The following is a 25,961-nucleotide window of genomic DNA, read 5'->3' on the forward strand; positions in this document are numbered from 1 at the left end:
GTGTCTAGTTTATATGGATGACGTTATCTTTTCAAGCACCTTCGCTGGCCATCATGTGCGCCTCGAAGCTATTCTTCGTGCTAAACGGAACGCCGGACTTACGCTCAAGCCTTCGAAATGTCGATTCACGTATGGTGAGCTGAAGTTTCTTGGGCATATAGTCAGCCACAGAGGCGTGAAACCAGACACCGAGAAAACAGCGGCCGTGGCGTCTTTCCCACCACCATCGGACAAGAAAACTGTCAGAACCTTTCTTGGTCTCTGCGCGTACTTCCAATATTTCGTTCGCAACTTCGCCCAGATCGCAGCGCCACTTATCCACCTTACGAAAGACAGCGTCGACTTTGTGTGGAAGGTAGAACAAAAGCTAGCATTCAGGCAACTAAAGCAAGCCCTTTATCACCACCTATATTAGGCCATTTCGATCAAAATGCCGATAATGAACTGCACACGGATGCCAGCAACAAAGGACTAGGGGCAGTGCGCGTCTAATTCGAGGATTAAGCTGAGCGGGGTACTGCGTACTCAAGCCGAACTCTTTCCAAGGCGAAAGGCAATTACTCCACAACAGAAAGAGTGCCTCGCCGTCATCTGAGCCATAACCGAGTTGCGGCCCTATCTGTACGGCCGCCCGTTCCATGTGGTCACCGACCATCATTCGCTCTGCTGGCTAGCCGATCTTAAGGATCCTGCGGGCCGGCTTGCTAGATGGAGCCTTCGGCTACAGGAGTACGAAGCCACGATCGTACATAAATCCGGAAAAAGACATCCTGATTCTGACTGCTTGTCTCGAGAACCCATGGGACCGTCACCAGGAGGCACAGAGCATGAGGAAGATAACTTCTTTGGGGCCTTGAATCCTGACAGTATGGCAGATCGGCAACGACATGATCCACAGCTTCATCAACTGATGGCGCATCTCACAGGACACGAAGGTGGGGCACCTAGGGTTTTCCAGTGTATTCTCCCTGCAGTTAAGATTCGGAATGATGTCTAGTACAAGACAAACTTCGACAGCAGCCAGAGATCATGGCTGCTTGTCGTGCCAGAAATCTGCGCAGCGGGACACTGAAGCGTGCCACGATGATCCTACTGCTGATATCTAGGATACAGCCGAACGTTTTCGCGTATTCGAGAAAAATATTACTGGCCGAAACTCGCAAAGTACGTGCATCCATATACAAGAACCTGTCACGAGTGTCAAAGGCGAAAAACACCTCCTACTCGACCGGCGGGTCTTCTCCAGCCAATTGAATCACCGAGTGCTCTGTTTCATACCATTGGAATAAATTTTTTTGGGCTCAAATGTCGCAACCGGGCAAAAAATACATTATCATAGCGACGGACCATCTAACGCGCTACGTGGAGTCCCACGCACTTCCTTCGGGGACGGCTGCGGCGGCAGCCAAGCTTTTCATCGAGAGCATTGTCCTCCGGCACGGTGCCCCAGCAGTGCTATTGCTGACCGTGGCGCAACTCATTCAGGAGAACTTGCGTTTAAGCTGTACCAGCCACCACCGAACTACAGCGTATCATCCGCAAACTAATGGACTAACGGAGAGGCTCAATAGAACTATAGCCGATATGATCGTCATGTACGTGGATGTCGACCATCGGAAATGGGACGAGGTTCTGCCCTATGCCACATTCACTTATAATACCGCAGTCTAGGAAACCACCCGTACGTCGCCTTTCCAGCTAGTGCATGGAAGGCAAGTCACCACCAAGCTTGACGCTATGCTGCCTCATGTTCTGCCAGACGACGTAGCTGATGATGCTCGGCTAGTATGCGAACGAGCGGAGGAAACTCGACAACTGGCCAGACTCCACTTATGCCAGCAACAGCGTACCGATGCTCGTAGCTACTATCTCCGGAGACGTGACGTCAATTTCCGGCATGGAGACAATGTCTGGATGTGGACACCGGTTCGCCGTCGAGGGCTTTCAGAAAAACTCATGAAGCGGTATTTGTGGCCGTACACAGTTGCTCGCCGCATTAGTGAACTTAATTATGATGTTCTGCCCTGTGTAACGCAACCGTCGTCACGCTGTTCCTCGCGTCCTGACATTGTGCACATAGTGCGGCCTAAGCCGTATTACCAGTGATCACCTAGAACCTTTCCTTCTACTAGCAAACGTTCCGAGACCGTGTGTACTTCTGCGCGCGGTCATATCATTTTGTGCTTAGCATCATGACGATGCTTCTTTTCGGAGGAGGCAGTGTAGCCGAAGAAGACAAAGTGCGAGAGTTCGGTGAAAGAAGACGCTGATGCGGGCGATCGTTTTGGTGTTCTAGGGATCCCCACTATCGCGCTGGTTCCTGCTGCTGCCTTACTTACCTGCGGTCACTTTCATCGTCCCGTCCTTTGGCTAGAACTGGACAATATGTTGCTTTATCTCGTCATTTTATTGTCTGCTGCGTTCGCATTCTTCAAGCTATCTGCGTTTACTGGCTGCTATTGTGCAAACTCGGCTTAAGCTCTGGAGAACTCGAAGCACGGGTGAAGCGACAAACTCCGAACTCGACGCATCTTGGATAGCTCCGCAGCTCAGGAGGGATCGGCATCGGGGTAATGAACTTGTGTCGACTGCATCGGTGCTGTTCAAAATTGTCTGCGGTAGCTACCACGATTCATGCTCCATATATATGCTATAGAAATGCGTTTATTAGATGTCGTGAACTTACCTTATATTGCTTGGTCGCTTTCTAGTTGTTGCACTATGCAGTTTTTCATTGTTGACTAGCATGTCTTTTAAGATAGTATAATATATAATCGGGAGACATTAAACTAAGAAATTTGTTTTAAAACTTAGTTCTCTTAGATGTCTCTTAAGTGGAACGTGGCGGAAGCCCACCATTCCTCTCCTAGCATTTGCCTCTCATTGTTTGCCTCTTATCGTCGTCGTTCGTTGCAGCGCTACATATTTGGCGAGAAACGCGTGGCCGACGAAGTGGTGCGGTCGCAGACGACAACGACGACTGAGGAGCGCGTAAAAGATGAAGGACTGTTCCAGAAGACGACGGCGCAGTCAGTGTGGATTCTCGGCGGCCCTTTACGTCAGTGCGCCGAATTCTGTCTGTCGCAGCTCAACCTTTAACAAATACATCCCCGTAACATCTTTGGTGGAGGTCGCGGGTTCGAGATGACTCTATGCTGGATCTTCATAGCGGTCGTCACCTCGGATGTCGGTCGTCACAATGAGTACCGACGCGGCTTCATCTACCTCTGCAACTCCCAGTGTTGTCGTGGCTGAATCTCGAGACCCTGGCCCTTTCTGCTGTATAGATGAGGTGGATGTCGACGACTGGCTGTCGCTCTATGAGCATGATAGCCAGCACGACAGGTGGGACACCACGCTGATGCTGGCCAATGTAATTTTCTACCTCACCGGCACCGCACGCGTGTGGTTCAAAACACATGGAGCAGATACTTCCTCCTGGGATGTTCGCAAGAAAAGACTATATGACCTGTTCGGAAAGCCTGTTGGCCGTCAGCTCGCCGCCAAGAGGGACCTTGCAACTCGCGCCCAGACATCTACAGAGTCTTATATCAGCAAAAATTCAATACGTTTTGACCCTGTGCGTAAGGTTGATAATGACATGACCGAAGCTGATAAGGTGGGGCACATCACCAAAGACATATGCGGCGATGCTTTTAACCTGTCACAACGTCGGGACTGGTCTAGGATTGACTCCGTTCTACAGGTGTCTCGCTGCTTTGAGCAGGCCAAGCACAGATGCATTGCGCACCGCTTTTATCGGCTCCCAAACACCGTCACTAGCTCCCCATGCGAGGATCTGCTGACTCTAAGAAAGCCTTACTATCTTGAAAACGTTGCTCGCATCGTGCGTTGTGAACTAGAAGCACTCGCTCCTGCTACATCTAACGCGCTCTTCTCGGAAAGCAACATGTCGACTATATCTGTTATGCAAAGCGTCGTCCGTCAGGAGGTTGCCAACTTGGGCGTCCCCGTGTAACCGCACTGTGGAACACCAGAGTTCGAGCCCCTTTCCCCCCATGGTCGCTTTCGCTACGCCTCAAAACACCTGCAGACAACGTTACCATTTTCGAAATTCTGATGAGTCGCGTACCCCTGACAATCGGCCGATCTGTGTGCGGTGCTAGTGTGTAGGCCACATTTCTCGCCCCTGCCGTAGCCGCTGGTCCTCATTACCTCGACCTTTCCCCTACACTGATCGCTATTCCGACTATTGCTCCCGCCGTTTCTCGCCTCATTATGAGCCGCCCCGCAGCGAGATCATTCCGCCTCCTTCTGCGCCCAGCCGCATTCCCTCCCCGCCAGCTCGCTGTTCCCGTGCGCCAATTCGTCGCCGCAGTTTCTCACCATCCTCAACCGTCCGCTTCTAGTTTCCTAGCTCCCGGAGGTGACGCTGCAGTGGAACCTCGACCTGGAAATCCTCTACTGCTCATTGCTTCGCCCTGTAATCTCCTTTCCCCCATTGTGAATGGTATTCCTATCCCTTCTCTCATTGACACTGGTGCCCAAGTCTCGGCTCATCTTTTTGCTGCCACCTGAAAACGTGCAGACCCCCGCAGTACTGCTGCTGTGACTGGCGTGTGCACAGTTCGAGTCATCCTTGCCAGTCATCACATCCTTGTTTTGTTCACTGTCCTCAATCAGTGTCCTCACAATGTGATCCTTGGTCTTGATTTTATAATGACCCACTCAGCCCTTATCGACTGCTGCAGCGCGTTTTTTGTTTAGATCTCCCTGTCTGTTCAGAAGATCCTCAATCAACACGCCGCCTTCACTCCCCCGACTTTGCTTAGCTGCCCACCGACACTGCTGTTTACCTGCCTTTGTCACTTTTCCCGCCTGTGCCTGACAGCGACTATGTTGCGTGCCCCATCACCCTGGTCTCTCTCCTCCGCAACGTCGTTCTTCCTCATCTCATCGTACGCGTTACTCAGAACAGCACCTACCTTTCTATCCTGAACTTCAGTCTGTCGCCCCAAGTTCTCCTCGAAGGAATATTCCTTGCTACCTTGTCTTCTCTCACAGACTGCACCTTCTTTTCTCTCACCCCTAGCCCGCCTTCAAGCGTCCTCCAAGCACTCGCATTCCCCACCAGCATTACAGACCCTATTTCCGTGATGATTGCTTCCGACCTCAGCCGCGGGCACGCTCAGGACCTTCACAAACGTTTGTTGTCCTTCACCGATATTTTTGATTTTGCCGCCGGCCCTCTGGGTCAAACATCAGTTGTGACTCACCGCATTGACACCGGCGATGCAGACTTCTACATCAGCGACCTTATCGTGCGTCCCTTTTTGAGCGCCAAGTCATCCAGAGGGAGGTCGACAAGATGTTGGCTCACGATATCATCGAACCTTCGAACAGCCGCTGGGGATCCCCTGTCATGCTCGTTAAAACGAAAGACGGCAGTTGGCGCTTCTGCGTCGACTATCGATATCTGAACAAGATCACAAAGAAGGAATAGATGATGCGTTGGATTGTTTACATGGAGCTCGTTACTTTTCCTCCGCCGACCTGCGTAGGCGGCTACTGAAAAATCTCTGTAGACAAACAAAACCTCGAGAAGACAGCTTTCCTCACACCCGATGGACTTTAAGCAGATAAATGAAGGGGAAATGAGGGTACTCGTTATAATACAAGAAGGAAAGAGGCCAGCAGTCGGCGAGTCCAAGGAAAGCATTGGGGATTGTACTTTGTCTTTTTTTTATTTTTCTTCGGTAATCACATAAATTAGTAATGCAATCTGTCTAGGGGAAAGATAAACGCAAAGTATAAGGAAAAAAAACATACCGATGGTGGGGACTGAACCCACGACCTGCGAATATCGCGTCCGGTGCTCTTCCAACTGAGCTACATCGGTCGCGGTCCCACCTGCTACTTTCTTGGGTAATAATGTTGTCTGTATACGAACCTTGAGATTGTTCACCAGCGCCGCCCTCAACCATAGTGGTGGACGTGGAACGTCCTGAGTTACCGCCAGCGTCACGTACAACGTGACGCCGTGTCCACCGCTATGGTTGAGGGCGGCGCTGGTGAACAATCTCAAGGTTCGTATACAGACAACATTAATACCCAAGAAAGTAGCAGGTGGGACAGCGGCCGATGTAGCTCAGTTGGAAGAACACCGGACGCGATATTCGGAGGTCGTGGGTCGGTCCCCACCATCGGCACGTTGTTTTGCCATCGACTTTGTGTTTATCTTTCCCCTAGACAGATTACATTACTAATTTATGTGAGAACCTAAGAGAAATTAAAAAAAAGACAAAGTAAAATCCCCAATGCTTTCCTTGGCCTCGCCGACTGTTGGCTTCTTTCCTTCCCGATGGGCTTTAGCAATTTAAAGTTATGCCTTTTGGACTTTGTAACGCCCCTGCCGCGTTTGAACGGAGCTATTTGGATGACGTCATTGTTTACTCGCCCTCATTTGAAAGCCACCGCCGTCGCCTTTCGTCCGTCGTTGCACTTCTCTGTCGTGCAAGACTTTAACTGAACTCAAAGAAGCGTAGTTTCTGTCGCCGCGAACTTAGAGCGCTTGGCCATTTGGTAAGTGTCACCGGTGTGCAAATCGATCCCGACAAAGGTCGCGCTGTTAATGCTTTTCCTTCTCCCCGTTCATTGCGTGATTTCCGCAGTTTTATACAGCTGTGCTTACTTTCGTCGGTTAGTCCCGAACTTCGCAACTGTCGCTCGCCATCTCACGCACCTGCTGAAGAAAGGCGTTCCTTGTTCTTATTGTTCTTAGGGGCCAGAGTAGGCTAACGTATTCTCAGCCTCATCGCTGTTCTCACCAATCCTCCTGTGATGGCCCATTTCAACCTGTCTGTCCCGACGAAACTTCGCACCGATGCCAGTGGCCACGGGATTGTTGCCATTTTTGTACAGCGACAACGCCACAAGCACTGCGTAACTGCGTACGCCAGCCGCCTCCTGTCTTCAGGGAAGCAGAATTATTATGTTACGGGACGGGCGTGCATGGCTCTCGTTTGGACCATTGGAAAATTCTGAGCCTACTTATTTGGCTGACCCTTCAGTGTTATTACCGACCACCACGCCTTGTGTTGGCTGTATTCCCTCAAGGATCCTGCTGGCCGCCTCGGTCACTGGGCACTACGCTTGCAGGAGTATACCTTGTCCATTGTGCAATATTCCAGTCAGCTCCACCTGGATGCAGACTGCCTGTCACGTAATCCCATCGACACCCTTTCCTTACAGACCATGTGTCAGACCTCTGCGTCTTCTCCATATCCGACTTCATCCACACCTCTGAAGAACAGCGCTTGGACTCAACCCTCTGCTCTTTCATCGACCGCCTCCGCACAGACAGCCATGACTCTTCCCTCGCCATGTTCTTGCTGCATAAGAATACGCTGTACCGTCGCTAGATGCTACCTGATGGCGCTCTGAAGAGGCTGGTCGTTCCCCAACAAATATGATCTGCCTTTCTAGAACAAATGCATGACGTTCCTACAGCTGATCATCTTGTCCTCCTACCGTTAAACGTTATGTAACCGCTTGCGAGCTCTGTCAACGCCGGAAAAAACTCCCTGTTCTACCTCCTGGACACCTGCGGCCGATTACTACCTCGACTGAGCCGTTTGCTCGTGTTGGCCTTGACCTCCTAGGGCCCTTCCCGGAGTCCTCGTCAGGAGACAAATGGATCGCTGTGGCCACCAATTATGCTACGTGGTACGTAATCACTCACGCTATTCCAAACAGCTGCGCCACTGACGCTGCTGACTTTCTTCTGCACGACGTCATACATCACTATGGCGCTCCCTGTCGACTATTTACCGACCGTTGCCGCTGCTTCTTTTCGCGAGTTCTTGAAATACTTCGTTCGTGCTTCGTTCATCGCAAATTCATGATGGCATATCACACTCAGACGGATGGCGTTACGGAACGTCTTAACTGCACACTCACCGACATGCTCGCCATATATGTCTCCGATGATTATCGCAACTGGGACATCAGCTTGCCTTTTGTCACCTTCGTATACAACTCTTCGCGCCATGATACTTCTAGGAACTCTTCATTCTATCTTCCCTTTCGAAGAGACTTTACTGCCCTTCGGCACTTTGCTTCCCGCAACTGGACCCTCCCGTCGGTACTTATGCCCGCGATACCACCGCCCGAGCAGATGCTGCCCGGCAAATTTCTCGTCACAAGCTCTCTGCCTCCTAAGAATCCTTAAAATGCCACTACGACGCTCACCACCATGATTTTCATTATCCTCCCGGATTTCTGGTATTGCTCTGGCTCCCGTCCCACCGTGTCGGTTTGTGCGAAATATTTCTGCCCCACTACACAGGTTCTGATCGTGTATTACGCGAAGTGACTGCGCCCAAAGTCACCGTCCGCTACACCCACTTCCGAAATAGCGCATGTAGTCCACCTCAAGCCTTGTTATTCCCACTCTACATAACACGCCTAACATGCTCCGGGACGTTGCCTTTTGCCGAGGGGGATAGTGTTACCTGGGAACACGTGGCCGACGAAGTGGTGTGGTCGCAGACGACGACAACCGAGGAGCGCGTGAAAGATGAAGAGAAGACGACGACGCAGTCAATATGAATGCTTGACGGCCTTAGTAGTCTAAGCACCGAGTTCTGCCCCTCTCAGCACGAACTATCGCCGTAACAATATAAGTTTATATGGTTTACAGGAAAGGCACAGAATCTGTCACAGTTTCTCCGGCAAGTGTGAGTTTGGACGGTACACAATCTCTCCTCTCGCGTGACGTTTCTTGGCGCGCTTTCAAGTGCGGTATCGCAGATATCAGGAACGTTAGACAAGAACACAACTCGCGGAATCTCGAGGACTATGACAGATCTCCTGCACAACTCTCTTGCACGGGAATTCACTCAATGAGCCTAGAAAGGCTTTGCCTTAAAATATAAAAGTTGTAAGGTGTTTATTGGAACATCAGGACGGTAGGCAATACCCGAGAACCAAATAAGCGACTGAGTATCGCTCGAACCAGCTCTGCAGCGTCAAGGCTTCGGTCAACAAGGTGAGCTGCTGTCGGTCGGAATTATTACAAAGTACATTTCTTACACTTGCATGGATCACAATAACCACCACGTCAGGTACACTAACAATAGGGGCAATAGCGTCCTCTATGCTTACTGTCTACTGCATGGAAGTTTGCTTGCTCCGCATTTACAACTGTATGGCTATCCCTTTTACAGTCATTAACAGCACGCACTACTCTTTTCTCTCATTTATTATGAAAACAACCATAATTTGTTAGCGTTCACTTTCTCAGTGACCTCGCGGCCAAGGACATCAGGTCACTTTTCGAGGGGCTAGAAAATTCAGATGCAAGATCAGGTCGCACTGACATTTCCCACTGATTTTAATGCGATATCGTTAAATGTCTCCTTCTGGAGAAATTTCAGTGTTGGAGTCGTAGGTATTGGCGTTGTGAACGAAAACGTACGGAAATACCTCTGGCAGGTGATCATTGGGAAGTTATATGGCCATGCACTGCCTGGTCTTCGGGTTGTGCGACGTCATGAGGCCATATAATATGATCGAATTGCAGGGGCTGCAAACTCTGAATTTGCAAAAAAATTGCTAGTGCGCAAGAAATGTGGATGAAACTGAAGAAACATTAACAGCGGGACAAGGGCCTGTCCTGTCGGCCATGTTTCTTAGCTCTTGTCCGGTCGTGCATATTTCTTCACCTTCATCCCTGTTTTTATTTGCGCTGGCACTTTCCAAGATGAATCTTCGACCAGCCTGCGGCAAGTTATTAACTTTTTTAAGATGGGAGAGGAAGATTGGAATCTAGCCCTGCCGTACCTTTGGATTTCAGTTTAATCAAGTCCCTAGATTTATTCACACCGCTCTAGGCCAAGAAGGCAAGTTCGTATATGCGTTGGTTCAAACGGGTGTTCTTTCATATAATAAATTATCTTATAAATGTATGCTAATGGGTGTTCTTGATTTTTATAGCGCTGAAGAAACACCATAGGAAGAAAGACACAAAACGACAGAAGCTCTTCTGTCCTTTTGTGTCTTTCTTCCTGTGATGTTTCTTCAGCGCTATAAAAATCAAGATCATATACCAACTAACCCTTCAAAACGTCCTGCTAATGGGTGTGTGTCTGATACTAGAGACATAGTTCAAAGATTACTCACTAGCGACTAGCAATCTGCAATTACGTGAACTGAGTTCCTCAAGATCAGCCCAGAGATGCCCGCTAATTACGTTGCGCCATGCTCTTCAAGGCGGGGTCTAAGTGTTCCTCCAATTTCGCCCTACGTGTCTTTACATTTCTAGGTTCTTGTTCCCCCTCACTCATACTGGCTTTTCAAGAGAAGCTTGGGTGCGGACACAACGTTTACTGGCAATGGACGCTGCGTTGAAATAGAATACGTTGTATTTGACGATAACAGGGACATGGTTATGTTGGATGCCCGTGAAGATCGGAAAAAGGAGGAAATGTAAGTGCGTTTCTTTAGAGCATGCGGGTATGCCGATGAGGTAAAGCGTTCACTTCGACAGCGGTTAGACTCCCGGCGTCCTGAGTAGAGGACAAGTACGTATCAGATTCTTAATCGACGAGGATACAGCGGGCAATATAAAGGAATTCTAGAGCATTGACAAAAGAGTGGCATGTATCCTAAGAAGCCGTGTAAAAAGAGATACAAATTGAAAGTATTGTTAAGCACGCAGCTGCGCTGTCGTCATCGCGGACAGAACAAATATTTGTAAAGATTGCCATGCGTGTGTTTGTGTGTGTGTGTTCGTTTGCCTTGTGTGTGTACGCAAAAACTGAGTGGCAGTTGGAGACTCCTCCTCTCTCTGAACGGTTGCAACTTGTGAGGAGGTCTGTGGACTAGCTCCGCACGGACGGCCAACGGAAGTATTGTTGGCCGCAGAAAGGTGCCGCTCGCGAAAGGACATCCATCCCTCCCGCAACAACCCCTGCCAGACCAGCGAGTCGGGTACTGGGAATTTGACGGGCGCTCAACTGTTCTAGCGGTGGTGGAAAGCGTCTGCTTTCTACCGCCGGAAGGAGGAAGTTCCCACAGGAGCCCGGCGAGGAGGACTTCGAGAGAGAGAGAGAGACAGACTTTTAACCGAGCCGATCGACCTGAGATTAAAGAAGAGACTGGATTCGTGTGCTGACACGAGAGGTCGCACCCTGACAGAGAGGAAGTTATTGTGCTGCAGTTTGTGTATTGCTGTAAATAAATTCTGCATTCTGCAATCAGAGTGGTCCACGTTAATCGGTAGACAAGATAACTTCAAGAAGAAAGAAGAAGACCTTTCATATTTAACTGGGAGGGCAGCAAATGCGCCTCCATCCAGCCATGATATCTAGGTACCCTAAAGCTAAGAGGAGGAGCACGCAAAATATAACGTACAGCACATTTGCCATACTGATGGGCGCCTGCAGTGCAAAGGAGGGTAGAAGCAGGCTGGAGGCCATAAGATGAATTATTATGGCAGAATATTTCGGAATAGCAGGGAGAGTTATTGGTGGAATGCGAAGACAGGACCCGTTTATGAATCATGAATACATTTTTCCGCAAATGGAAGAACATGAAATGGCCACGAGGACTGCAGACAGAATTTAAAAAAACAAAAACAAAATTAGTTCTCTTTTAGCTTTCGTTAACTCTAGTTGAATTGCGAAAGAAACTGCCTAAGTTTATTTTTGGCTGCTACATTATCCCCCTATCACGCCCTATCAGTGTAAAGTGCGCAGCATTGAGGACGCTTAAGCTCATCCTTTAAGTGTATCACACGAGAGCATAAGCTACCAGCCCAGATATAAAGTCACACTTCAACCAAGCCGCATGAGCGCGACTTTATATCGAGAATGCAAACGGTTCTGGCAGGCTGATTCTGATATCACCCTCCCATATGAAAGGAGTGACCCGAGTTGGCAGCTCCTGCCCGTGGCATAGAGGCAACGTGAATTCAAATGTCATGGCAGGCTAATTGTCACCTTGTCACGTTCCAGCATGGAGCTGTTAACCTTGCGACACAATGCGACCACGTCTTGAATGTAGGCAAGGTAAGGCTTCGTGGGGGATTGGGCGTGAGAAGAAAATTCTATTTTTGCTGCGACAGCCCACCCAATGGGCTTCCCGAAAAAGTCTTGAAGCTTTTCCTTACAGATTTCTCAGATGAACAGCTATTGTTCGTGATTCCTGACTCATGTGCGAGCTATTCCCGCCAAATTTCGCATCCTAGTGGAGGTTCCTGCTGCAGGGCTTGTACTCATCCAGCCAATCGTCAATGTCTGGCTTGTCGTCGCAATTAAATACGGAAGGGTGGCGAATTTTCGTGGGTAGGACTGGTTGAGCCGATGTTTCCTCGCTGGTAGGGGCTGCCTCGGAGGTCATAGTGCCCGTTTCTGACGTTATGATCTCAGGTAGGTGGCTGCCACTGCGCAAATCCAGCTTTTTTGCAGCGTAAATGGGCTCATCTGTGCGCACAATGATCTGTATTCGCATTCACCAATATGATAAGTGGCAAGAAGGTTAACCCAGGAAGCACAACAGCCGATGACTTGCGTAAATGTTCTGGCAAGCGCCAGCCTTCTTCTTAAAGCTACCCGTTGCTACGTCTTTTGTCCCCCTGTCATTCATCGTCGTCTTCTTCAATGGATGTTCAGGAACGCAGGGCACATATGTAACAATATTTTAAAAGAAACCCAATTTTGTTGTTACATGCACCAGGATATTTCTGGTAAGATTCAGTCTAAATCACAGCTTTTCGTAAGAAGGCATATTTATGCTGTAATTTGTAGCCATCGATGTTCTATAGAAAAGAAAACTTATCTTACTGATGGGTTTGTTTTATTGTTGACAAAAAAATGACATTTTGAGCTAACTGAACGTCGCGTGTACACGTGAATAAGTTTGCAGAAAAAATAAATAACTGTTTACAAGACTATTATATAAATTTGCTTATCGGTAATTGACTAGTTGCACATGTGGGACGTCCTTGTGAAGGAGGATAGACGTGATCCCAGAGGGTAGATTTAGCGCCACCATTTTCAGAGCCTTTTATCGCCACTTATCGGCGCCTTAGCAAAACGACGGATATCGAATGCCAAAAGAGGTGGCCATTGGCCACACATTACACACTTCTTTGAATTTTGTAGCGAGCGCTACACTAGCCAGCTACTTCGCCTCTTTGCCGTGATCGCACTTTCATCGTGGTCGCACCTTGGCCGTAGTCGCACTAACCTTGAGCCATTGCCTAGCAACCGCTAGAAAAAGAAGAATTGGCAGGAGCTGCCAACTCGGGTCTCTCTTTTCGAATGGGTGGGTGATATCACAACCAGCCTGCCAAAGCCTTTGCATTCACATTATCCCTAGACCACGCAGGCACGTTCATACGGCTCGGTTAAAGCGGGGCTTTATATGTTGACTGGTGGCTTACGCAATCATGTCATCACGAATGTGGGAGTGAAAGCAGAAAGAAAGAGGTGCAGTTGTGGAGGATTTCGGAACACCGCGCACCGCTAGACGCTTTCATCTCATCGCACTTTAGTGGTCAAAAGTTTCCCCTATGGCAGAAATAGAGTTGAAATAATATAGTAAACCACAATGTGCAAAAGCTGTGCCTTTATTTTCAAGCGGAACCAAAGCCATAACCATGCAGATAGCTCTGGCGTAACTCCCGGTTTAGCCAGAAATTAAACCACAGCTAATTTTTTTTTGTGACTGGCTGCTCGCAAAATCGTCGAAGGTGAATGTCAGCCTTACGGCAAGACCGCTCTGTACATCTCGCAATTCAGGCGCAAGCACAGCATCCACAAGTGGAGCAAATGATTCGCTCATGTGCATGGCACCTTTGTATGCCTTAATACTGTGGCTGTGACGCTTGCAAAACCATTGCCGATAATATGCCTTGTACTTTTCTTAGAAAAACCCTTGCAGTACGCAATATATTGCTACATTAGGCGGTGCATGCACTGATATCTGCATAAGGACGGAAGAAGAAGAGTCTCGTGAGTTTTGAAGACGACGTTCGAGCAGTGTTGGTTGGTGCCCGGTTAACGCTGCTGTGTTGCTGTACTGTGTGCGGAATCATCTTGGACTAATCTCTTGGCCTTACCTTGCCAAGTATCGATATTTCGCCTTGTCCCCATGCCTGGAAGTGTCTGTCGCAGTCCGCACATTGAAAACAGGCGACATGCCGCAAGTGCGAGTAAACAAAACGCATTTGCATTGACGCCCGAATGTCTGTTTTTGTGTCAGCTGTGTCAGCAGCGTAGAAGGAATTTGTACCAGGTAAGAAAAGCTGGAGCTACGAGGAAGTGTCGCTTTAACAACGATCGCCGGCGTGCCATTCCGGTTATTTTATGATACACAACAGGAACCAATCACGCCGAATGGTTTTACTGGTTGCAGTGCCTAGGAAATATTGATATTGCTACATATGTGCCATTGCAGAAGACAGAAGACGACGATCGACAACAGAAATTGAAGACAAAGTGGTAGCTTCGGTTGGTCTCATCAGCTGTTGTGTCTCTTTGACTAACCCTGCTACGTCACATCTTGGTGGAGGTAACTAAAGATCCCCGTGCGCACAGATAAGCCCATTTATGCTGCCAAAAGCTAGATTTGCGCAGTCGCCACCACCTACCTAGCATCACAACGTCATCAACGGCCACTATGACCTCTGAGGCAGCCCCTACCACCGCGGCGACATCGGCTCCGCCAGTTGTACTCATGAAACTCCGCCACCCCCCATCTTTAAAGGCAAAGACAAGCCAGGCGTTAACGATTGACTGGGAGAGTACGAGCGCTGCAGCAAGAACAACCACTGGGACGCGACCATCATGTTGGGTAACCTCATTTTCTATTTCGCGGGAAAAGCTCGCACGCAATGCAAAAATTATGAACAAGAGCTGATGACCTGGGAAATGTGCAAGCAAAAGCTTGAGGACCTGTTCGGGAATCCCATTGGAATCCCATGAATCACGCGTTATCTGGAAACATTATGACAAGACAGCCCGATAAATTGTGGAGGCGTTTAAAATAAAAGAGTCATCCGACAAATGTGTAAGCGCGCAGTCCTTATTGATGCTTGATGCTGAATTTGACTATCTCGACATTTATTACGGTGATACGGTTTCACACCAGGTCGGTTTTGATATGAGCCTTGTAACCATGGACCGGAGTGCGCATGTGTTGCCTTTTGTTTCTTTGTGTATTATGTTGGGTTTTTTCATGTGTATTACATGTCGCCATACATTTTGACAGTTGATAGTGTGCACTTGGTCTGTCTTTCTCCGTATCTGCCCTCGTCTCTGTGGTGCCACAACAAGATGAATACTTACCAACTTTCCCAGTTTTCTACTCTCGCTCAATCCCATTGGACATGCTCTCGCAGCCAGAATCGAACTTTCGCCAAGCGCCCAGTCCTCCACGGACTCCCACCTTGCGTGAATTCAAGACGGGCTTGCATTGTGTCGCGAGGCGAACAGCTCCATGCCGGAAGTGAAAATGTTAGGCTTATCCTCAAGGGTATCCGATTACGCGTTCAACATCCTCTTCTGCACAGATATCTCTACCGTCGATTCGGTGTTTCAAGCCTGCCGAATATCCGAGTAGGCTAAACACCGACGTCTCGTACATCGCTTATGAGCGCCATCCGAATACGGCGGCTACATCATCCTGCGATGACCTGCCACCTTACAACAGCCTTCTCATGCGACAAATATGACTCGGGTCGTCAGGCGAGAACTCGAGGCCTTAGCTCCTGCAACACTCACGTCTCCACTTCCCGACACCGTGGCCATGATACAGGCAGTTATCCACCAGGAACTTGCCAACGTCGGCCTCTCCTCCAGCACCGTACCGCCCTCGTCACCATCGCATCCTATTCCTGTTGTGGCTGCTGCAACTACCACCCAAGCCCGCCACGTCACTACCTTAGTCGCAATCCAGCAGAGTGGCGCACATCAGACGACAGGCCAATTTGTTTCATTCGCTGTCGAGCCGGCCACACTTCGCATATTTGCCATAGTAGTACCTTCCTCACCCATCGCTCATATTACAACTCTGACACTACTATGCATCTAGACGCTTCCCTGCTGAACCTGAGCAGCTCTGTCCCGCATATGATGAACCTGGACACTTTACTCCTCAACCAGACGAGCCTTGTACCGAAATCGTCTCAAGTGTCCATCGCTTCAGCCGATCTCCATCTCTACGGCCTCGTCGCTCCCGTTCACCGGTACCTCGTCGTTTCTCCTCCTCATACGCTGGCACCTACTCGGGAAACAAGCGAGTGCAGCACCCTGGAGTGACGCTGCATTATGGACCGGCACGGCCAAGTCGGTACTGACCAGTTGATATACATGTTGATGGAGTCCCAGTTCCTGCCCTTACTGACACTGACGCCCACATTGCTGTTCTCTGGTCCACGCTTCGTCGACACCTGAAGAAAGGTCTAACACGCGAACTTGCTCGCCTTAAAACGTTCAGCAGCGGTGCCACATGGAGAGAGCAACAAAACTTTCTGAAATCAGGACGACGACTAAATCGCAGCCCTCGCAAAATACATGCAAGATTGCTGACAACTAGGACGACTTCCGACCATATGGAAAACAGCGCAGATCGTTATGATCCCCAATCCTGACAGAAAGCTAAGATTAAAAATCTAAGACCAATTTCTTTGACATCGTGCGTTGGGAAACCCATGGAACACATCATCCTAACAAGGCTAAACAGATACATGGAAGTCAACGGACTCTACCAAAACTCTACTACTGGCTTTAGAACTGGTCTGTAGACCCAGGACATCATGCTGCAAATCCAATAACAAATCATTGAAGCTCATTCTAAAGACACGTGTGTTATCCTGGGCCTGGGCTTAGCAAATGCCTTCGATAACGCAAAGCCCAAAGCAATACTCGAAAATGTTCTCGGCGTAGGTGAAAAAACTTACAACTATGCATGGACTTTCTCCCAAAGCGAGAAACAACCATACAAATTGGAGACATCAAGTCGGACAAACTTACGCTGGGCAGCAGAGGAACACCACAAGGCTCATTCCCCCCACCGCTGCTCTTCAACGTTGTACTCATCAAGCTTCCATCAAAGCTAGAAGAATGTGAGGGGCTTAACCACAGCCTCTACGCAGGCGACATCACACTCTGGACCACGGGAGGCAGTGATGGACAAACTGAAGACATCCTTCAGGCAGTTGTGAAAACTGTTGAAGAATGCGTAACCCCAAAGGCCTGAAATGCTTTCCCGAAAAGTTCGACATGCTCGTGTACCAGTCACCAGACAGCAGATTGGACAAAGAAAAACCTAAAATCGAACTAAAAGCCGACGGAGTTACCATCGTCAGAGTGGACAAGATTAGGATCCTAGGTACGTGGCTGCTGGAAAATGGTCGTCATGGAGAAGACATAAAGAAACTCGAAGGCTGCGCTCAACAAGTTCAGTTCAGTTCAGTCGTTCAGTCGTGCCCGACTCTTCGTGACCCTATGGACCATGTCACGCCACGCTTTCCGGTCTCTCACTATCTTCCTAACATCACATAACTTCATCTCCAGCGCCTCGAGGATGCCATCTGCCCATCGCGTTCGCTCCCTATACCCCTCATCCGGCGAGCCTTAACCTTTCCAAACATCAAATCTTTCTGCAGCGACTCCTCTCTTCTCATCAGATGACCAAAGTAGCTGAGCTTTAACATTAGAATTGGACCCTCCAATAAGCAGTTAGGGTTTATGGCCGATAATATCGACTGATTTGATCTTCTGGCCATCCAAGGAACTCTCAAGAGTCTCCGCCAGCTCCACAATTCAAACGCGTCAATTCTTCGGCGGTCAGCCTTCTTCACAGTCCAACTCTCGCATCCATACATCACAACTGGAAAGACCATAGCACGAGATATGCGGATCTTGGTTGGCAGACTAATGTCTCTGCTCTTTACTAGCCGGTCAAGGTTAACCATGGCTCTCTTTCCCAGAAGCAGGCGTCTCCTAAATTTATGGCTGCAGTCTCCTTCAGGGGTAATCTTGGAGCCCAAGAAACTAAACAAACAATACGTCTAATTAGACGCATCGCAAATCGCGTCGGGCATGAGAGAAGCAACCTCTTAAGGCGTGTACATGCGTTTGTCATCCGTAAGATCGCCTACGTAGTCCCGTACTTAACCCTACCAACTGCGAGAAGGCTAAGATGGAAGCAAACAGGAAGACTACAAAAACAGCCCTAATTCTCCTCATCAGTACGTCTACGAACCGGCTAATGAAGCTGGGGTGCACAACACGCCGGCGGAGGTGATAGAGGCCAACCAAATCTCCCAGTACGAAAGACTGGCAACGACTCGGACAGGAAGACGCATAATGCTAAAACTAGGCATTCGATACGAAAACCAAGGGAACTAGAATACGGATGCCTGATGGAAGTCAGGACGCGACTACAAATCCCCCCGCTACACGAAACATGCATCAAGAGCATCACAGGAGAGAAGGAAGAGAAGGGAGGGAACGCTGCAGAAGATATATCAAGGAAGACAGGACGTGGTTTATGTCGACGCCGCCGAGTATGACGACAGGCCTGTTATAGTTGCAGTAGTGTCAGAAGAAAAACATCTAAGTGGCTCGGTTAGGGCGAGCGTAGCTGACAAGGCTGAGGAGGTGGCGATTACCCATGAAATAGCAGGGACAATATCTACTACAACTTTAAGTGATTTGAAAACAGCAGTGTGCAATTTGCGCAAGGGAAGGGTCTCTCCACAGGCAAAAATGATGCTGAGAACTTGTCAGGTTGACGAAATAATCCGGCTAATATGGGCACCAGCCTACTCCCAGCTTCCGGGAAATGATGGAGCTCATAATATTTGCCGCTGTCTCACCTGCCGGGTAGGCTCTGATCCTCAGTACACTCTTAGCAAGGACAGGCTAGTCAGCTACAAAGAGATTACTGAACACTATCGGCTAAAAAGGGCAGAATACCCACCGGCAGATAGGACACTAAATAAGATCCAAGAAATAATTTGGAGGCGCTTACAAACAAGGACTTTTCCGAATCCAGCTATTCTAAGTCAGTGGTACCCGGAGCAATTCTCGGATAGGTGCAAACTAAGTCAGTATATTACGGATCTGGTACATATGATACGGACGCGTCCATAAATAACAATGTAAATGAACAGACAAAAACGAAGAATTTTGAAAGACTCGATCTATTGTTGAGCTCACACCTTGAGACTCGGCTTGGTGTAATACGACTGTCCGAACACGCCTCTCGGGTCCAAGTACTCCAGGCCGCCGTGTAGGCTGATAGGCTGACGCCTATCCTGTATGTGTTGGATATTAAAGTTCTACCACCACCACCCGCTACCTTATCTATCATTTGCGTTGCTGATGGCAACGCAGCTACTGTGATTGGCATGTGTACTGTGAGAATTAGCATTGCCGACCGCCACATCTCTGTGTTATTTACAGTCCTGACCAATTTCCCTCAAGGCGTTATATTAGGCCTCGACTTTTTAACTGCACACTCCGCTCTAATTGACTGTTCTTCTGAACTGCTTCCTCTAGACCTGCCTCTCTGTCCCGATGAACAAGCTTCTCAAACTTCAACGTCCCGTCTCCGCTGCGCTAAATTTACTCGCCTGCTACCAGAAGCCGCTGTGTATGTGCTCATGTCGCTTGTTTCCTCCTTTTCTGATGGCGACTACGTTGTTTGCCCCATAACCGACGTCACTCTGCAGCGTAAAATCTCTCCCTTACAATAATATCACGCACGTAGCGAACAACCACACTTATATTCCGATATTGAAGTTCAGTTTTTGTGTAAGTACTTCCTAAGGGCTTTTCTCTCATCAAATTGACCCCATTGTCTGTCTTTAATGTACCTGTTATTTTGCCTGTCCCTAATACTGAATACCGCACGACCTGCATCGTCCACACCTCTAGATGCCCGCATATCAGGAGTGGTCGCCCCTGACTTGCGTCATGATTGCACTAAAGCACTTAAGAGCCTTCTGACTTCGTACAGTGATATTTTTTATTTTGATGATCACCCCTGGGGTCTAACGTCTTTAGGTACTCATCGCATCGATAGCGGAGTCGCTAGCCCAGTTCACAGGAAACCTCGCCAAATAACCATTTCTGAACATCGCATCATGAGAGGTGAAGTAAACAGGATGTTGGCGAGAGACATTATAAAGATTTCGAGTAGCCGCTGGGCGTCCCCTGTCGTGCTTGTTAAAAAGAAGGAAAATACTTGCAGTTTCTGCGTTGATTACCGACACCTTAATAACATTACAAAAAAGGACGTTTACCCCCTTCCCAGGATAGATGATGCCCTCGACTGCTTGCACAGTGCCAGCTATTTCTCCTCGATTGATCTTCGTTGCGGTTATTGACAGATCGCAGTCGACGAACGGGACCGAGAGACGACCACCTTCGTACCTACTGATGGCCTGTACCGATTCAAAGTGATGCCTTTTGTCCTGTGCATTTTGCGTGCGCAACATTCGAGCGCACGCAATGATGGACTCTCTTTTACGTGGCTTCAAATGGACGACATGCTTATGTTATCTCGATGACGTCATTGTATTTTCTTCGACCTTCGAGAGCCATCATCATCGCCTTGGTGACATTCTTGGAGTCTTCCAAAGAGCTGGCCTTCAGCTGAAGTTGAAGGAGTATAGCTTCGTCCGACGTGAGCTTAAGGTGGTCGGACACTTCGTCGACGCTCGTGGTGTTCACCCCAACCCCGACAAAATTCGTGCTGTGAGTACATTTCCCACACCACGCTGTACCAGTGACGTGCGTAATTTTTTGGCCTTTGTTCCTATGTTCGGCGTTTTGTCCCAAAGTTTGCAAAGAGGGCTTTTCCACTCAACATTCTTCTGAAGAACGACGTTCCATTTTCCTGGGGCTAATCAAGCCTTTTCTCGCTCACTGCAGCCCGCACCACCCCGCACGTCCTGGCACACTTCAATCCCTCGGCACCAGCGGAGGTAGGCACCGATGACACTGGTCACGCTATTGGTGCCATTCTCGCCCAACAGATGACATGTTGTACTCGCGTCATTGCTTATGCCAGTCGCCTCCTTTCTGCAGCTGAGCGAAATTATTCGATCACAGAACGTGAGGGCCATCACAAAGTTTCGCCCTGACTAGTTCGGCCGCCCTTTCTCCGTCATTGCCGACCACTACGCCTTATGTTGGCTTTTTACGTTAGAGGCATCTACTGATAGTCTAGAACGTTGGGCCCTGCGACTTCAAGAATACATTTTTTTGCGTCAACCACAAGTCCTGCCGGCTGTACCCTGGTTCCGATTGCCTGTCCCGCAACCCGGTAGAGCCGCCACCTGAAAGCGAGTGTGATGATGACACCTGTGTGTTGTTCATCTCTGACATTGGAACCGTTCGCCATGAGCAGCGCTTAGATCGCAATATTTGCAGCATTATCAACCGTCTCAGCACTGATCACCCTGGCGCTACCCTTTCTTTGTTTATGCTTCACATATGTGGCTTCTTGTGACCGATGTCAGCGACGGAAGAAACCCTCGGTTGTGCCTGCAGGATCCCTGTAGCCGATCGACATCTGCATAGACCCATGTTCCCGAGTTTGCCGTGATCTCCTCGGGCCTTTCCCACTATCTGCATCGGTGAATAAGCGGATTGTGGTGGCCACGGACTATCCTACGCGCTAGGCTATCACAGAAGCGATACCCACCATCTGTGCAACTGACATGGCTACGTTTCTTCTCCATCATGTCATCCGGCTCCATGATGCTCCACGCCAGTTGCTCATTGACGGTGGCCGTTGCTTTCAGGCTAGAGTAGTCGACGAAGTCTTCCGCTACTGCTCCATTAAGCACTATTTCACCACCGCTTACCATCTACTAATGAAGGGCCTCACCGTACGCCTCTACTGCACGCTCACGGGCATTTAAAGGCTTATTGACAGGAAAGCAGCTTCCAATGCAGATTTTCTTGCATAATAAATATCCTTACAAGCCATCTCTGACTGTTTTCGGTATAATTTGTTCACATCTTTTTGCAGAAGACCCATTATACTGTAAATATTGGGTAGGGTATCTCTAACCAAACTGAAGTCCACGGAGTCCCTATCATTTGCAGACTATTTTTCATAGGCTGCTGTTCGCCGTCAGTGTCAGAACAAGAGGTAGCTGAAATTATTTTGCCATCGGTGAAATTATAATGTGCTGCTACTGCATCATTACCATGCAAGAATTCTCCAAGTGTCGACATATCGCCATCATGGTCACACAATTATCACCTTTATCATCATGATCATCAAGCTGCACTGTGTAGTAGGCGGTCCATCCAGCAGGCCATTGATCACAGGTACAGATTGTCTATAATGTTGTCCCCGGACGCATTCCACGGGCCGCCAGGCATATGCTAGTGTGCGCCTACTCATCGTCATCATCATCAGCCCGACTATACCCACTGCAGGGCGAAGGCCTTTCCCATATTTCTCCCCTTAACCCGGTTCTGTGCTAGCTGCATCCACTTGCCCCAGCGAACTTCTTAACCTCATCAGCCCACCTAACATTCGGCCGCCCCCTGCTACGCTTTCCTTCCCTTGGAATCCAGTTTGTTACCCTAAGCGACCATCGGTTATCCTGTCTCCGCACTACGTGTCCTACCCATGCCCATTTCTTCTTAATTTCCACTGGAATGTCGGTAACTTGAGTTATTTCTCTGACCCACTCTGCAGCCTTCTATCTCTTAATGTTACCCCTACCATTTTTCGTTCCATAGCCCTCTGGGTTGTCCTCAAGTTAAGTAGAACTCTCTTGGTTAGCCTCCACGTTTCAGTCCCATAGGTAAGTACAGGTAAGATGCAACTGTTATATACTTTTCTCTTTAGCGATACTGGAAAGCCGCTAGTCATAATCTCTGAGTGCTTGCCAAATGCGCTCCATCCCAATCTTACTCTTCTTGTTATTTCCTTTTCATGGTCCAGATCTGCGGTTACTACCTGTCCTAAGTAGACATATTCGCCTACTACTTCCAGTACTTCACTACCTAATGTAAACTGCTGTTCCTTCCCGAGGCTGTTTACCATTACATTAGTCTTCTGCATATTGATTTGCAAGCCTACATTTTTACTTTTACTGTCTAGGTCACCAATCATTATTTGCAATTCATCCCTCGAGTTGCTTAGCAAGGCAATGTCATCAGCAAATCGCAGATTACTGACGTATTCTCCATCTACCCTTATCCCTAACTGCTCCCATTCCAAGTCTCTGAATACTTCCGCTAAGCAAGCTGTGGATAGTACTGGGGGGATTGTGTCTCCTTGCCTAACACCTTTCTTTATGGGAATTTTGTTACTTTCTTTGTGTAGAACTATGATCGCTGTGCAGCCACTACATATATCTTCCAGCACCTTCACGTACGGCTCGTCTATCCCCTGATTTCGCAATGCCTGCATCACCGCCGAGTTTTCAACTGAGTCAAATGCTTTTTCGTAATCAATGTATGATAGGTATAAGGGCTGGTTATATTCCGAGCATTTTTCTATCACCTGATTGATGGTATGGATATGATCGTTAGTAGAGTACCGTTTCCGAGAACCTGCTTGATCCTTTGCTTGATTGCAGTTTAAGGTTGTCCTGATTCTATCAGCGATTACCTTAGTAAATACCTTATACGTAACAGACAGTAAGCTGATTGGTCTGTAATTTTTAAGGTCCTTAGACTCCCCTTTCTTATGAATGAGGATGATGTTTGCATTCTTCCATGGTTCTGGTACCGTCGCTGACTGCCTACTGCGCCTACTGCGGCATTCAATTTCTAAACGACTTCTACAGTTGGAAGCTCATTGATAGTTTGTCGCCTTCTGCCGAACTTTAAGAGACGCAGGTATCACTAATACCTCCATTTTTGTTCCAAACAGACGCAGACTCCAGGATAATTCTCGCAAGTTAGCACTGTTCCTATTATATCAATTGAATGTACCTTGGTTGTGCCTGTGTATCCAGTTAGGTAAGATTTAACCTGGTTTCAATACAATCATCACCCCGCCGGGGGGGCGCAGTGGTTACGGCGCTCGACTACTGTTCCCAAGGACGCGGGATCGAATCCCGGCCTCGGCGGCCGCTTTTCGATGGAGGCGAAAAGCAAGGCGCCCGTGTGCTGTGCGATGTCAGTGCACGTTAAAGAACCCCAGGTGGTCGAAATTTCCGGAGTCCTCCACTACGGCGTCTCTCATAGCCTGAGTTGCTTTGGGACGTTAAACCCCACAAACCAAACCAAACCAATACAATCATGTTATTGATCCAGCTGTTCACGTTCTAGGGTATTTATTGCGCAACCTTTCATTAGCTCCTCGTTCCATAAATTTCCTTGCTTACGTAACAAAAATACGTCCAAAATACGCATTTGCCTGTGATGCATATGATCCCTTCTATGCTACTCTTTTCCCCAAGCTTGAACTTGTGCAGAATCCTTCTTCCAGATTCATTTAATCTAACTATCCTTACAAGACTATCGGTTTTCAACTTAAACATCAGCTCCATCTCCCCACACTAGCATGTTTTCGCAAAATTACCCGTCTCTCTTTGTGTCATAGACTTTGTCACATGTTTAATCATGAAGCTCTCCCCTCACACACGCTGATCACTTTTCCCGCACCACGCACTCCAATTTCGTTTACCCTGAGAAATGCCGCATTTTATCATATCTGGGGAAAAGGGGATTTTGGTGGTTGAGCCGATGCCGAAAGTTTGGACCTTTAAGGCCCCTCGGCGGAGGCAATATACCACTTTGGCACATGCTTCCCACAGACGCCACGTCTGGGCTGACCCACCCGGGGGAAATCGGCAGTCACTGTTTCCTGTCCTCCCTGCCATCTTTTCCTTTCCTATCTCCTTTCTTACAACTGTCCTGTCTCCTCTTCTTTTCTTGGTTTTTCCTTCTTCCAGGCGGCAAGGGTTAACCTTGTGTGGCAACCACCCTGCGTTATACCATATTTGGTTATAATCAGGGTCTACAGCTGGCGTAGGCAGGGCTGCTTCCAAGTTCCTGCCACGTCCTCTTGTTGGGCTCTGTGGTGGGTGGCTGCCACCGGGCCAAAAAACAAAGATTTTTTTATGGCTACCTCTCTACTACTAAATGATCGGCCTCAGAAACGAGGCCGCACCGACGTCACAGCTGAATTCTTTCAAACCAATGGCATGAACTTTCCACGCTACCATGTGATCCAGTGAAAACCAATAGAAGACTGCCCAGATCGTATCACCATTCATAGTCTCTAAGACCATTACTGATGCCATAGGACCCGGATACAAAGTCAAAAAGTTGCCAAAAGGTGGGGGGAAGAAAGAAGTTGTTCTTTACCAGAGCGCTGCGTTCCCGTCTCCGTTGTTTTTTGGAATTTGTGACATAACCGGGAGGTGCCGCTCCCTTTTTCTCAAGGCGATGCAAGTGGACACTCATGGGCCTCCTGTACAACCCGATGCGTCGGCAGCGATCGCCCAGAGGAAGCGCCTCTACAACTCGAGTGACGCAAGCAGCCAGGCCACCGTGCTGCACTCGCATGCTAATAATGACTATTCGGCTGACGACGATGGGTTCGTGCCGGTGCTTAGCAAGAAAGCAAAGCAAAGACTACACCGACGCCAAGATTCTTCCTCATCAAGCACGTCCACTGTCATCACTACGCGAGGCCCTCCGACACACACTGTCTTGTCTGTGCCAGAGACGCCAACAGACAATCTGAATCAACTCAACAGGCAAGTCACGTCTGTATTCCTTGAACGCCTCGCTCCTACTGCCGAACTAGAGAAAAGTCATGATGTGGGACATGGCCAAGACTTACAGGCAATTTCCATTCTCACGTCCATGATGAATGCAATCCGCGCTGTGCTATCTAGTCTGCACACGTCAGCAGCACAGAATTCGCTACATGTTCTGGACGCGCTAACACCAGTTCTAGCGGCTCTACAGCAGCAGACACAATCACTCCCCCAGCAT

General features: G+C 48.7%; 1 protein-coding gene across 2 annotated transcripts in view; it reads left to right on the plus strand.

The window, feature by feature from the left end:
- LOC146196213 (uncharacterized) overlaps positions 1 to 25,961 on the plus strand; it is a 65,290-nt gene that overhangs the window by 13,161 nt on the left and 26,168 nt on the right. For both annotated transcript variants that reach the window (XM_084596350.1, XM_084596351.1), the window contains exon 2: positions 10,286 to 10,449. In XM_084596350.1, coding sequence (XP_084452476.1) covers positions 10,286 to 10,449 — 164 coding nt within the window. The remainder of the gene's footprint in view (positions 1 to 10,285; positions 10,450 to 25,961) is intronic.

Source organism: Amblyomma maculatum, chromosome 3, assembly GCF_055883805.1.
Source record: "Amblyomma maculatum isolate TAMU_Amacu chromosome 3, ASM5588380v1, whole genome shotgun sequence".
Taxonomy (NCBI): Eukaryota; Metazoa; Arthropoda; class Arachnida; order Ixodida; family Ixodidae; genus Amblyomma; species Amblyomma maculatum.